Source organism: Canis lupus, chromosome X, assembly GCF_011100685.1.
Source record: "Canis lupus familiaris isolate Mischka breed German Shepherd chromosome X, alternate assembly UU_Cfam_GSD_1.0, whole genome shotgun sequence".
NCBI lineage: Eukaryota > Metazoa > Chordata > Mammalia > Carnivora > Canidae > Canis > Canis lupus.
In genome coordinates this window covers 13,872,742-13,888,120 of record NC_049260.1, presented here as the reverse complement: position 1 = coordinate 13,888,120, position 15,379 = coordinate 13,872,742, and the positions used below count along the sequence as shown (strand labels likewise).

At 36.2% G+C, this 15,379-nt stretch overlaps 1 protein-coding gene and 1 long non-coding RNA gene across 4 annotated transcripts in view; one reads left to right on the top strand and one right to left on the bottom strand.

The window, feature by feature from the left end:
- Nucleotides 1-15,379, bottom strand: part of NHS (NHS actin remodeling regulator) — a 347,302-nt gene that overhangs the window by 32,734 nt on the left and 299,189 nt on the right. For both annotated transcript variants that reach the window (XM_038586921.1, XM_038586920.1), the window contains exon 3: nt 14,907-15,040. In XM_038586921.1, the coding sequence (XP_038442849.1) occupies nt 14,907-15,040 (134 nt within the window). The remainder of the gene's footprint in view (nt 1-14,906; nt 15,041-15,379) is intronic.
- Nucleotides 1-15,379, top strand: part of LOC119868368 — a 65,534-nt gene that overhangs the window by 4,461 nt on the left and 45,694 nt on the right. The gene's annotated exons all lie outside the window — the stretch shown is intronic.

Below are 15,379 nucleotides of genomic sequence, written 5' to 3'. Positions count from 1 at the left end.
ATCCCTGGATCAGGGAACGCACTCTGAGTTGAAGGCAGATACTCAACTGCTGAGCCACCCAGGCATGCGGTATTTGTCTTTCTTAGTCTTATTTCACTTAGAATAATATCCTATAGGTTCATCCATGTTGTCTCAAGTGGCATGATGTCATCCTTTTTATGGCTGTGTAATAGTCCATATAGATGGATCTTAGTTTTTCTACTATGCATGCTGTTTTAATTCTTTATTTTTATATCTAATTTTAAATTTATTTTAATTCTAGTGTAGTTAACATATAATGTTATATTGGTTTCAGGTGTACAATATAGTCTTCCAGCAATTCTATATGTTACTCAGGGCTGCTCATCATGACAAGTGCACTCTTTAATCACCTTTACTTGTTTCACCCCACCTTCATCTCCCCTCTGGTAACCATCAGCTTGTTCTCTATAGTTAAGAGTCTGTTTTTTGGTTTATCTCTTTTTTCTTTTGTTTTCTTTCTTAAATTCTGCATATGAGTGAAATCATATGGTATCTGTCTTTCTCTGACTGATTTATTTCACTTAATTGTACCCTCAGGATCTATCCATGTTGTTGCAAATGGCAAGATTTCATTCTTTTTTATGGATGAGTAATATATATATGCTACCTCTTCTTTATCCATTTGTCTAGCAATGGAAAAGTGGTTGCTTCCATAATCTGGCTATTGTACATAATTCTGCAGTAAACATAGGGGTGCATGTATCTTTTCAAATTAGTATTTTCATATTCTTTGGGTAAATACCTAGTAGTGGAGTTACTGGATTGTGTGATAATTCTCATTTAATTTTTAGAGGAACCTCCCTACAGTCTTCCACAGTGACTGTACCAGTTTGCATTCCCAACAGTGCACAAGGGTTCCTTTTCTCCCATATCTTCGACAATACTTGTTATTTCTTGTCTTGTGTGATTTAAGCCATTCCACAGGTATAAGGTGATTGTGGTTTTGGTTTGCATTTCCTCAATGATTAGTGATGTTGCACATCTTTTCCTATGTTGGCCATCAGTGTCTTCTTTGGAGAAATGTCTGTTCATGTCTCTTGTTCATTTTTTAATTGGATCATTTATTTTTTGGTTTTCAATTATATAAGTTCTTTATATTTTTGGATACTAGCCCTTTATTGGATATGCCATTTACAAATATCTTCAGTAGGTTGTCTTTTAGTTTTGTTGATTGTTTCCTTTGCTGTGCAGAGGCTTTTTATTTTGAGATAGTTCCAATAGCTTATTTTTCCTTTGTTTCCCTGGCCTCAGGAGACAAATCTGGAAAAATCTTGCTATGGCCAGTGTCAGAGAAATTAACGACTGTCCTCTCTTCTATTATATTTATGGTTTCAGGTCTCATATTTAGGTCCTTAATCCCTTTGAGTTTATTTTTGTGTATGGTTTAAAAAAATGGTCCAGTTTTCCCAACATAATTTGTTGAAGAGACTGTCTTTTTCCCATTGCATACTCTTGCCCCTTGTGTTGAAGATTAATTGGCCATATAATTGTGGGTTTATTTTTGGGCTCTCTATTCTGTTCTGTTGATCAATGTGTCTGTTTTGTGGCAGTACCATACTGTTTTTGATTACTATAGCTTTGTAGTATATCTTGAAATATGGGATTGTGATATCTCCAGTTCTGTTCTTTTTCAGGATTACTGTTTACTATTTGGGGCCTTTTGTGGTTCCATACAAGTTTTATGATTATTTGTTCTAGTTTTGTGGAAAAAATGCTGTTGGTAGTTTGAGGGGATTTGCATTAAATTTGTAGATTGCTTTGGGTAGTATTAGACATTTTAACAATGTTTGTTCTTCCAGTCCATGAAATGGACTATCTTTCCATTTGTTTGTGTCATTTTCAATTTCTTACATTAATGCTTTATAGTTTTCAGAGTACATCTCTTTAACCTCCTTAGTTAAGTTTATTCATAGGGATTTTATTATTTTTGGTGCAATTGTAAATGGGACTGTTTTCTTAATTTCTCCTTCTGGTACTTCATTATCAGTATATAGAAATGCAGTGGATTTCTGTATATTGATTCTGTATCCTGAAACCTTACTGAATTCACTTATCAGTTCTAGTAGTTTTTCAGTAGTCTTTCAGGTTTTCTGTATATAGTATCATGTCATCTGTAAATAGTGCAAGTTTTACTTCTTCCTTACCAGTTTGGAATGCCTTCCATTTCTTTTTGTTGTCTGATTGCTGTGGCTAAGACTTAGTACTATATTGAATAGCAGTAGTGAGAGGGAACATTCTTGTCTTGTTCCTGACCCTAGGGAAATAGCTCTCAGTTTTTTTTCCCATTGCATATGATGCTATCTGTAGGTTTTTCATATATGACCTTTATTATGTTGAGCTATGTTCCCCTCTAAACCTACTTTGTTGAAGTTTTGTTTTTTTTACCATGAATGGATGTTGTAGTTTGTCAGATGCTGCTTCTGCATCTATTGAAATGATCATAGGGTTCTTGTCCTTTTTCTTGTTGATGAGATGTATCATATTGATTGATTTGTGAATATTGAGCCATCCATGCATCCCTAGAAGAAATCCCACTTGATCATGGTGAATGATTTTTTAAAAGATGTTATTTATTTATTTATTTATTTATTTATTTATTTATTTATTCATGAGAGACACACAGAGAGAGGCAGAGACCTAGAGGGAGAAGCAGGCTTCTCGCAGGGAGCCCAATGTGGGACTCCATCCCCAGGCTTGGATCACGTCCTGACCCGAAGACAGATGCTCAACTGCTGAGCCACTCAGGTGTTCCTGGTGAATGAATTTTTAATGTATTGTTGGATTCAGTTTCCTAATAATTTTGCATCTATGTTAATCAGAGATATTGGCCTGTAGTTCTCTTTTTTAATAGTTTATTTATCTGGTTTTGGTATCAGGGTAATGCTGGTCTCATAGAATAAATGTGGAAGCTTTCCTTCCTCTTCTATTTTTTGGAATAGTTGAGAAGAATAGATATTAATTCTTCTTTAACTGTTTCATAAAATTCACTTGTGAAGCCATATGATGCTGAACTTTGGTTTGTTAGGAGTTTTCTGATTATACATTCAATTTCATTGTTGGTAGTCTGTTCAGTTTTCTATTTCTTCCTGATTCAGTTTTGGGAAGATGTTTATATGTTTCTAGGAATTTATCCATTTCTTTTAGGTTGTCCAATTTGTTGGTGTATACTTCTTCATAATATTCTCTTATAATCTGTTGTATTTCTGTGGTATTGGTTGTTATTTCTCCTTTTTTATTTTTATTTCTGCTTTTGTTTATTTGAGTCTCACTTCCCTTTTTTTTTTTTTTTTTTTTTGAGTCTGGCTAAAGGTTTATCAGATTTTTTTTCTTAACTTTTCAAAGAACCAGCTCCTGGTTTCATTGATTTGTTCTATTGTTTTTTCAGTTTCTATTTTGTTTATTTCTGCTTTAATGTTTATTAGTTCCTTCCTTCTACTGGTTTGGGGTTTTGTTTGTTCTTTTTCTAGCTCCTTTTGGTGTAAGGTTAGGTTGTTAATTTGAGATTTTTCTTGCTTCTTTATGTAGGCCTGTATTGCTATACACTTCCCTCTTAGAACAGCATTTTCTACATCCCAAAGATTTTGGACTGTTGTGTTTTCATTTTCATTTGTCTTTATGTATTTTTTTAATATCCTCTTTGAGGGACGCCTGCGTGTCTCAGTGGTTGAGCATCTGCCTTTGGCTCAGGGCGTAATCCTAGAGTCCCAGGATCGAGTCCCGCATTGGGCTCCCTGCATGAAGCCTGCTCCTCCTCCCATAAATACCTCCATGTATTTATGTTCTTTCCAGATTTTTCTTGTAGTTGATTCCTAGTTTCATAGCATTGTGGTCAGAAAAGATGCATGGTATGACTTCAATATTCTGAATTTGTTAGGCCACACTTGTTATGTGGCTTAACATGTGATCTATTCTGGAGAATGTTCCATGTGCACTTAAAATAATTTGTGTTCTGTTTTAGGATGGAATGTTCTGAATATATCTGTTAGATCCATTTGGTCCAACGTGTCATTCAAAGCCACTACTTCTGTGTTCATTTTCTGTTTGGATTATCTATCCATTTATGTAAGTGAAATGTTAAAGTCCCTTACTATTACTGTATTACTATCAATTACTTCCTTTATGTTTGTTATTAGCTGCTTTATGTCTTTGGGGTGCTTCCATGTTTGGTGCATAAATATTTGCAATTATTATATCTTCTTGTTGGATTATTCCCTTCATGATGTATAGTGTCCTGGTCTCTTGTTATAGTCTTCATTTTAAAGTCTATTTTGTCTAGTATTAGTATTGCTACCCCAGCTTTCTTTTTACTTCCATTTGCATGACAAATGCTTTTCCATCACTTCACTTTCAATCTACATAAGCTTTTTAGGTCTGAAATGAGTCTCTTGTATGCAGCATATAGATAGTCTTGCTTTTTTATCCATTCTGTCATCCTGTCTTTTGACTGGAACATTTAGTCCATTCACATTCAAACTAATTATTGACAGGTGTGTACTTAGTGCCATTTTTTGTTACTTTGTTTTATGATTGTTTTGTAGTTTTTCTCTGCTCCTTTTCTGCTGTCTTCACTCAGGGTTTGTTGGCTTTCTTTAGTAATATTCTTGGATTCCTTTGTCTTTATTTTTTATGTATCTATTACTGGTTTTTCATTTGTGGTTACCATTAGGTTTGTATACAACATCTTGTAAAGAGTGCATAAAAAAATAACATTCTATATTGAGCTGATGGTCACCTAAGTTTGAACTCATTTTTTACTCTTCCCCACCTCCTACATTTTGAGTACATGGTGTCATACTTTGCATCTTTTTATTTTATGAATCTCTTGGCTGATTTTTATAGATATACTTATTTTTACTACTTTTGTGCTTCCTACTTTTCTTACTCTTATGGTCTTTCCTTTCTACTCATACAGTCCCCTTTGACATTTCTTCTAGGGCTGGTTTAGCAGTCATGATTTCCTTTAACTTTTGTTTGGGAAACTATCTCTCCTTTTAGTCTGAATGATAGCCTTGCTGAACAGAGTATTCTTGGCTGCAGGTTTTTTTTTTCTTTCAGCATTTTGAATATATCATTCCACTATCTTCTGGCCTACAAAGTTTCTGCTGAAAAATTGGCTAATAGCCTGTATGTAACTGTTTTCTTTTCTCTTGCTGTTTTCAAAATTCTGTTTTCATCTTTATTTTTTGACATTTTAATTACTATGTGTCTTGATGTGGACCTCCTTGGGTTGGTTTTCTTGGGGGCTCTCTGTGCCTCCTGCGTCTAGATTTCTGTTTTCTTCCCTAGATTTGGGAAGTTTTTAGCTATTATTTCTTCAAATAAATTTTCTGCCTTCTTTTCTCGCTTTTCCTTCTGGGATCCCTCTAATGTGAGTAGTATTATGTTTGATGGTGTCACTGAGTTCCCTTAACCTATTTTCATGTTTTTTTCTTTTTCTCTCTACTATTCAGCTTGATTGCTTTCCATTACTCTGTCGTCTAGGTCACTGATTTGTTCTGCTTCCTCTAGTCTACCATTATTCTATCTAGTGTATTTTTAATTTCAGTTATTAAGTTCTTCATCTATGATTGGTTCTTTTTTATGTTTTCTCTTTGTTGAGAGTCTCACTGAAGTCCTCCACTCTTTTCTCAAGCCTAGTGAGAATCTTTATGACAATTACTTTAAATTCTCTATGAGGCATTTTATTTATCTCTGTTTTGTTTAGCTCTCTTGCTATGATTTTGTCCTTTTCTTTCATTCAGCACATATTCCTGGGTCTTCTCATTTTGCCTAACTCTGTGTTTGTTTCTCTGTGTTAGGAAAGTCAGCTATGTCTTGTGCTCTTGAAAGTAGTGGCCTTATGAAGAAGAGCTCCTGTAGTGCCTTTTTACCCTTCTCTTCCCTTACTCCCTTCTCCACACTTAAAGTATATGTTGTCATATTTTACATCTTAATTTTTATGTCTAATTATAACTATTTCTTTTCTACTTAAAGAAGTCCCTTTTACATTTCTTGTGAGACCTGTTTAGTGGTGATAAATTCCTTTATCTTAATTTGTTTGGGAAACTTTATCTCGCCTTCAAATCTGAATGATAACCTTGCCAGTAAAGTATTCTTGGTTGCAGGGTTTTTTTTCCTTTCAAGCACTTTAAATATATCATACACTCCCTTTACCCCTGAAAAGTATCTGCTGAGAAATCAGCTGATAGCCTTATAGGTTTTCCCTTGTAGGTAACTTTTTAATTCTTTCTTGCTGCTTTTAAAATTCTCTTTAACTTTTCACAGTTTAATTATTGTGTGTCGTGGTGTGGACCTCATTGGGTTCATATTGTTTGGAATTCTGTGTTTCTTGGGTGTGAATATCTTTCTTTCTCTAGGTTAGGGAAGTTTTCAGTTATTTCTTCAAATAAGTTTTCTACACCTTTCTCTCTCTCTCTTCTTTTGGGACCCCTATAACATAAATGTTTGTTTGCTTGATGTTCAAGAGATCTCTTAATATGGCTTCATTAAAAAAATTCTTTTCTTGGGGCACCTGGGGGCTCAGGTGGTTAAGCATCTGCCTTTGGCTCAGGTCATTACCCCAGTGTCCTGGGATTGAGCTCCATATCAGGCTCCCTGCTCAGCAGAAAGTCTGCTTCTCCCTCTGATCCTCCTCCCTGCTTGTGTTCTCTTTCTCAGGTAAATAAATAAAATTTTTAAAAAAAATTCTTTTCTCTTTTTCTGCTCAGTTTGTGTGCTTTCCATTACACTGTCTTCTAGGTTGCTCTAATCTATTGATTCTAGTGGTTTTTTTTTTTATTTCAGTTACTGTATTCTTAAACTCTGACTAGCTCTTATTAGTATTTTCTAAATCTTTATTGAAGGGCTTACTGAATTCTTCCACTCTTTTCTCCAGTCCACTGATTATCTTTATGATCATTACTTTAAATTCTTTATCAGGCATATTGCTTATCTCGGTTTCATTTCATTCTTTTTCTGAGGTTTTTATCTTTTTTCTCTCTTTTGGAGCATATTGCTTGACTTTTGGTATTTCTATGGATTAGGCAGAAAGGCTACTTCTCCTAAAACTGAAGGAGTGGTCTTGTGTATGTTGTCCCCTCTGTAGACTCTGTTTGGTGACTATTGCTGGCTGGCTGGAGCTGTGGCTGTATATGTTAGTTTCTCTTTTAAGCTGTGGGGTTTTTTTATAGAAAGAAGAAAACATAAAGAAAAAACATTTTTTAAAAGAAGAGGAAAAGAAGAAAAGCAAAAGAAAACAAAACAAAAAAACCCCAGGGGGATCCCTGGGTGGCTCAGCGGTTTGGCGCCTGCCTTTGGCACAGGGCGTGATCCTGGGGTCCCAGGATTGAGTCCCACATTGGGCTCCCTGCATGGAGCCTGCTTCTCCCTCTGCCTGTGTCACTGTCTCTGTCTCTGTGTGTGTGTGTCTCTTATGAATAAATAAAATCTTTTAAAAAATTAAAAAATAAAAATAAAAAACCAAACAAGACAAATTTAAAAAAAATAAAATATTTTTTTCAATTAAAAACAAAAATATGGCTTATTTTCTGTGCCCCAATACCACAGAGTAGTTGTGGGCTATTGTGGGCTTATGGATCCTAGGCTAGCTGAGTTTGTACGATCACTGTAAGCCAAACCCTCTTCTGGTCTGGGCTTTTATGGTGAAGGGGGCGGGGGGAGAGAATCCCAGCTGTTCTTCTGCCATTTTAAACTATGGCTTTTTTTTTTCTGGGTCCCATTGTGACCAGGGTTGGTGTGGTCTTGCAGACCCTGGGCTTGCTGAGATCAAAAGCTCCTGGTGATGACCAAACCTGCCAGTTATGGCATCCAGACCCACCACTTACAGCATCTGGATTCTGTTCCTTTCTGGGCTTTTAAGGTGGAGGCAAAGAGAATGTTCCCACCGCTACTTAGCCATTTTAAACTTGGCTTTTTTTTTTTCCTGTGCTTCAGCACAGCTGAGGCTAGTGTGGGCTTGTGGACCCTTAGCTTGCTGAAGTTGCAAGCTCCCTGTGAGGACCAGATCTCGCCGTTATGGAATGTGGACCCTGTTCCATTTTAGGCTTTTAACGTGGTGTGAGAACATAAACTGTGTAGTTCTCCAATCCCCTGACTAGGAGAACATTCCTACAGCTCCTCCACTACTTGGCAGAGTTCTAGTGTTGTGTCTTTTATATGCTAGTTGCTCTTTAAAACTGTGGCTTTTTTTCTGTGCCCAAAGACGGAGGGATCTGTTCCGAGTTCCTCAGTACTATCCATCCCCACTGCTTTTCACAGTGTGGGTACAAGGGTCCCCTTTGTTACTGTGACTCTGTCTTGCTGTTCTCTCCATCTTTGATTGTTCAGAAGCTGTTCAGTCAGCCCTCAGTTCTTCAGGAGGAATTGTTCTATTAATAGGTATAATTCACTGTGTTCTATGCAGGAGGTCAGTTCAGGGCCTTCCAACATTGATTGCCATCTTGTGCTGGAACCTTGGGCTTTGCCTTTTTCACTTAAGAATATGTCCTGGAAATCACTGGAAGAAAGATCTTCCTCATTTGTTTTACCACTGCATAGTACTCCATTGTGTGGGTGTCCCATAGTTCATTCTGCCAGTACAGGTACAGGTGCCACAGAAAATGGGCTAATGTCACCAATAGATCAGTATCTTCATCTCTATATAGGCTTCCTGGTTCTTTACAAGATCTTGTGATTTTAAGCAACACTGCAATGATTAATCTTTTTGTATCATTAGACGTATCTGTTTAGTGGGATTACTAGGGTGAAAAGTAAGCATATATGTAGTTTTGTTAGACATCGCCAAATTCCCCTCCAGGTAGGTTGTGCCAAGTTTGCATTCTCACCAGCAATGTTTGTGAGTGACTGTTTCCCCCCAGTTTCACCAATAGATTATGTTGTCACATTAATTTTTGCCAATCAGGTCATAAATGATTCCTCAGTGTTGTTTGCATTTCTCTAATTATGAGTAAGTTTGAACAGTTTTTCTTAAGTTTAAGCAACATTTTTATGCATTTATTGGATGGTCTATTCAATGCTTTTCCTCCATTTTTCTACCAGGTTTTTGTTCTTTTCTTTATTTCTCAATTTTGAAGAGGTATTTATCTACTAGTGATATTAGTCCTTTGTCCATGGTACATATTGCACATATTTTCTCCCAATTTTTGAGAAAATTTGGGCATGCAAAATATTTACTGTTCAGATTTATCAATCTTTTCTTTTCTGCCTTTGTATTTTGAGTCAGAGATAGAAAGCCTTTTCACAGTCTGAGGTTAAAGAATAATTCACCCCTATTTCCCTCTAGTACATTTGTATGTTTCATTTTTTATGTTTAGGTCTCTGATCCATTAGGAGCTTAATCTCGTGCTTGGTGTGAGGTATGGATCTAATTACATAGTTCTCAACCAGGAGCAATTTTGTCTCCCTAGGGGACATTTGGCAGTGTCTGGAGACATTTTGAGTTGTCAAAACTACAGGGAAGAGTGCTCCTGGCATCTCTTGGATAGGGGCCAAGCATGCTGCTAAACATCACATAGTGCCCAGGACAGCCCCCACAGCAAAGAATTATCTGATTCAAAATATCAATAATGCTGAGGTTGAGAAACTCTGATGAAATGTTTTCTTTTACCAAGTGGCTACCCAGTTGTTCCAGCATCATTTTAAAAACTCCCATCTTTCGCCTCAGTGTTTTGGGATACTACCTTTATCGTAGATTATGTTTTCATATATATTCAGGTTGATTTCTGGACTTTGTATTCTTTCCTACTGTTATATTTTTATTTTTTTCTACTGGTATATTTTTCTATTCATATATTAGTACCACACTAATGTAATCATAAAGGCTTTAAAGATATTTTAGTGCCCAGTAGAGTTACTTACCCCTTATTGGTTTCCTTTGTCACTGTTTTCCTGGCTATTCTTGTATGTTTGTTTTTCCATAAGAACGTTAGTATCAATGGGTCTAACTCCTTTTAAAAGAAAGCTTATTGGTATTTTTAGTGAGATTGCGTTAAATTTATAAATTAGCATAGAACTGATCTGCTTATAATGCTGAATCATACTTTCTAAGAATAGGGGACATCCTTCCATTTGAGAAAGTCTAATTTTGTGTTTTTTAGGAATGCTTTATAGTTTTTCCCATACAGGCTTTGCACATTTCTGGTAAATTAATTTCTAAGTATTTAATCTTCTTTGTTATTTCTGTAAATGGAGTTTTCTCTACTATTAGGTCTTTTAACTGGCTATCATTTGTGTAAATGAAGGGTATTGATTTTTGTGTGTTTGTATCCTGCTACCTTACTGAATTCTTTTAGTGTTTGAGTTAGTTTTATCATTGATTCTTTACCAGAAAAATCCTATAGTATCATATCATCTGCAACTAGACATAGCTTTACTTCTTATCAATTCTTATGCCTGTAATTGATTTATTTTGTCCAACTGCATTGATTAATCTTTCTAGTATAATGTTAATTAGTAGCAGAGATAGTGAACATCTTTGCCTTGTTCCTGATTTTCGTGGAAATGCCTCTAGTGTTTCCCCATTAAGAGACTGGCTTTAGGACTAAGGTATATATATTTAATTGTGTTAATGAAGTACCACTCAGTTTTTATTTTCTCGTCTTTTTATAAAGAATAGGTATTGAATTTTGTAAGGTCTCTCTAGCATCTATAATCATATGGGGTTTTTTCCTTTAGATCAATTAATATGGTATATGACACCAATAGATTTCTTAATATTGAACCAACCTTCCATTCTTAGAATAAATCACATTTAGTCATGGTATAGTAATTTATTAATGTGGTAAACTGTTTGCTAACATTTAATTTATTTCCACATTAATAATCTGAATGATACTGGTCTATAGTTCCCTCCTCCCTCTATTCCTTCTATTCTGTACCTTCATAAAATCTTCATAAAAGAAATGGAGAAGTTCTACTTTATTTTCAATATTCTGAAACTATTTATAGATTATTGGAATTATCTGGACTTGGAAGGTTTAGTAGAATTCCTCTGGAAAACCATCTGGGCCTGAGATCATCTCCTTTGCTACCCTTGAAGGAGGAGGATTCCCAGATGGGCTTTAAAATTGTGAGATAAACCTTGAATTTTCAGCTGACAGTGGGTTTTAAGTTAAATTGGCTGGTGAGTTTCCTTTGCGTTCCTTTTGGAGAACTTCTGATTTAAATTACATGTCAAGAAACTAAGCATCCCCTCTTTCCACTTGGAAGAGCTATGAGGCTACCTTGGAGCCATCACCAGATATAAACAGACAGAGGACACTGTACCTCTTGAAAATTTAAAATATTCCAATGCACCCTTAGGATTTTACTACAGTGCCCTGGAGAACCTCATCACACAGCTTGGGAATCACAGGTATATACCCTCACAGCCTTTTTTACTATGCATGTATGTATGTATACACTCCTAGATATTTTTGAGCTCATACCATACACAATTTTATACCCTATTTAAAAATCTCCGATAAAATATATACATTTTCCATGTCATTGAATAGTCTTTTATAATACTCTTTTTGATATTATAGTCTATCCTATGAATATATCAGAAGTTATTAAGTACCTACTTTTGGATATTTAAGATATTTGTAACTATTTTTCCTGTTCTAAACAGTACTTCGATGAATATCCTAGTGAATAAATCTTAGCATTGTCTTAGGATAAATTCCTAGACATAGAATTGCTAGATCAAAGGGTATGAATATCTTAAAGGGTTTTTTTGGTAAAGATTTTATTTTTTTAAGTAATCTCTACACCTAATGTGAGGCTTAAACTCACAACTCCAAGATTGAGAGATTCATGCTCCACTGACGAGCCAGGCAGGCGCCCCGTCTTATAGGGTTTTTTTTTTGCCACTTTTATTTATTTTTTTATTGAAGTATAATTAAGACACAGTGTTACATTAGTTTCAGGTGTACAACAGTGATGTGTCAAATCTATCCTACATTATGCTATGTTCACCAAAAGTGTAGCTACCATCTGTCACCATACAACACTATTACAATACCATTGGCTATATTCCCTATGCTGCAGCTTTTATCCCCATGACTTACTCATTCCATAATGAATGGAAGCTTTTACCTCCCACTGCCCTTCACCCATTTTACCCATCTTCCCTTTCCCTTCCCTCTGGCAACCATCAGTTTGTTTATGGATCTGTTTCTGCTTCTGTTTGTTCATTTGTTTTGGTTTTTAAAGTGAAATCATATGGTGTTTGTCTGACTTATTTCACTTAGCATAATATAATCTCTTATAGTTTGATAAATATTGGGAAATTGCCCTCTAGAAAGAGTGTAACAACTTATACTTCCTCCAATCTTATATGGGAGTATATGTTATAGGCTTTTCATTTGATGGTTAAAGAGTTTGATTATAAGTGATTATGAATATAGATTGAGATATTTGTGTGTTTTAGGCACTATACCGGGCACTATTTCATACACATACAATTTAATTGTATTTACATAACACTGTATTAAATCTTAACAACCCTGTAAAATTGACGTCATTATCCCCATTTTACAGATGAAGAAACTGGGACTCAACTTTTTCAAAATCACACAACCAAAAAAAATGTAGAGCTGGGATTTAAACCTAGTTAGACTCATAATCTTAGTACTAGATCACTGATAATTCATGAAATTGATTGGCTATTAACAATGATCATGATGATGTCTAATACATGTTGAGTGCTTATTATGCATTAGGTACTATTTATATATATTAACACATTTAGTCTTTGTTTCAAATTTATAATGTACTATTATCCTTGAGACACTGAAATGATTAACTTGTTCAGGGTCATACAGCTAATAAATGGTAGAGCTGGTATTCAAATCCAGGCAGTTTGATTTCACAGTCTGTACCATTAATGACCAAACTACAGTATGACAGTTTGCAGAGTTGTGGAAGACTGTGTATCAGAATCTCATTATGAATGCTTTTTTTCTATTGCTAAGAAAATGTCTGTCCAGCAATTTGGTGGCAAATTTCCTGTCCCTATAATTGCAGCCTTTTCTCTTGCAGCAATATACAGCCCTTGTAAGCTTGGTGCATAGAACTGTGTTCTATTCTGAGTCACTTCCAGGTCCAAGGGATATAACTTGAATGAGAAAATCTTCCAGTGAAATTGGTGACCCAAACTCAATTAAATAAATGAAACAGTATTTCTAAGTAATTGGGGAGATTTTAAGTATTATCATCTAAGATCACTTTCTGGTTTACATAAGTATGATCTAGACTCCTCCTCTTATTGACATTTGTTGGGTAAATGAAGGAACACCCTCATTGTTATTCATTATTTTAGGCTTTTTCCTGTAGCCTACTTTGGTATTTAGATGTTATTAAAAATTATGAAGATTATGACAAATGGTGATATTTTTATGTCATTTCTGTAAATGCTCAACATTATTCTCTCCCACCTGCCCTCCTGAAAAAACAACTTAATGAACCAAAAAACATGTTATAATGAATGGAAAAATATTTTTGGCATTTTTATGCAGAAAATGCCTCATTAAAAGCAAATGCTTTAGCAAGCAGATTTGAGATTAATAAGAACTTTTGTCAAGCAGGGGCTTTTACAACAAATCACTAGCATGTGTAAGTGCTCTATATAAAGACCTATAAAGCCCTAAGAGTCTCTCACCTTCCTTTCTTATCCCTGGGCTGCACTGCAGTAATGTAGTTGAGTGTGACATGGCACTGAGTGGACTCGATGAGCCTGAAGGACATGGAGCCTACCATGCAGCCACAAGTAGGAAAAATATCTGTGTATTGTTCAGTGTCATTCACTATTTTGTCTGGATATGTTAGTTCTAACGCAAATTCATTTAGATGAAGCCTGTTCTCAGCTGGATGTTTGGCATCATGCAGTCCAAATATTTTGCATCTATTTTGTATATTGTAAAAGCCATAAGGGTGCAGGGTTTATTACTATACATACAAACTTAATTTCAAGAAAAACCTCAACTTGGACCCACACTTGTAACTTCTTTAGACTTTGGGCCTCAAACTGTAATGACAAGGGATCCAGCCATACCAGCAGCCATATAGGCTGATTTGGTCACGGAAGTCATAGCCCCTGACTTGAGCGATGCCCTCCTCAGATGTACAAAGTGCTCACCTATCCCCACCGAGGCTTTACAAAGCACACTTGTGGTGATGGTGTTTGTAGGTGTTCCAAGCTGGGCTTAGCTTCATCTGTAATTCATACATGGGGCTTGGGCTAAGTTATAGCCACTTCCACCCAGGGAAAGCAGAAATCAGCAGCAGTGATGAAAACACACCGATAACTGCTTACCCTGCAGAACTAGCCTCCCTTATTGAATAGGGAAGCATAAGATAATGACATCGCCCATCTTCAAATGGTGATTTTTTTCATCCACACCAAGTCATCTACACTATCACCTGACCAGTTACAGTTAACATTAATTGAGGTCTTACTCTGTGCCAGGCACCATGCTACATTCTTTCCATGCCTTATCTCTCTTAACTCTCAAGGTTGATGAGCTAGATGCTATTAATATCGCCATATTACAGATGAGGGAACTGAGGACAAAGAAGCAACTTGCCCTAAATCTTTCAGCTTATATGCAGAAAAACTAGTATTTGAAGCAAAATATTCCCCCTGATTTTAGAGCCCTTGATTATTATTGCCTTGTTCTGCATTATGCAATCAGGTAACTAAAAAAAATACTTCTGTAACCCTACTCTATTCCCCAAAAGAGGCATGAATGAAAGAGGAAAAAGAATCCAGTCTTTCTCAAATGCCTATAACTTGCTCTCTTAAGTGGCCTAGCCTCCTCTACTAGGAGGAAGGAAATGGATTCCCAAGACCCACTCATGCTTCCTGATGAGCAAGGCCAGGGCTTCTGGCTGGCCACCAAGCTCACCGTTAAGAAGTGCCGGTCCTTAACTTCACGCCTCCTCTGGCTGTGAGCTGGTGGATAGGCTGGCAGTGGAGGAGCTGCTACAGAAAGGGGGGCAGCGGCTCTCTGCTCCCGGCGATCACTTCGGCTCCGGTGTTCTGGGGGTAGAAAAAGCAATAATACAGAAACATCCTTGGCATTTTCCATTTTTCTTTCCCCCTTGGGAGGGTAAGCAAAAGGCTAGAAAAAGTAAGTTTTTGCTAATCTGGCTCACCTATATACCACATAAGATTTTCAGCATGATTTCAAACTAAACTTCCACTTCACATTAATATGAAGACAGGCACTTATATTTTAGTGGGTCCATCTCATAATCTTTGTACAAGATGGCTCACTCTGAGTTTGGAAAAAGCAGTATATTTTCAGCATGCCTCATTTCAAAACTACATGAGCTCCCCCCCCCCCCAAAGTCTAGAACAATGCTGGAAGATTTGCTG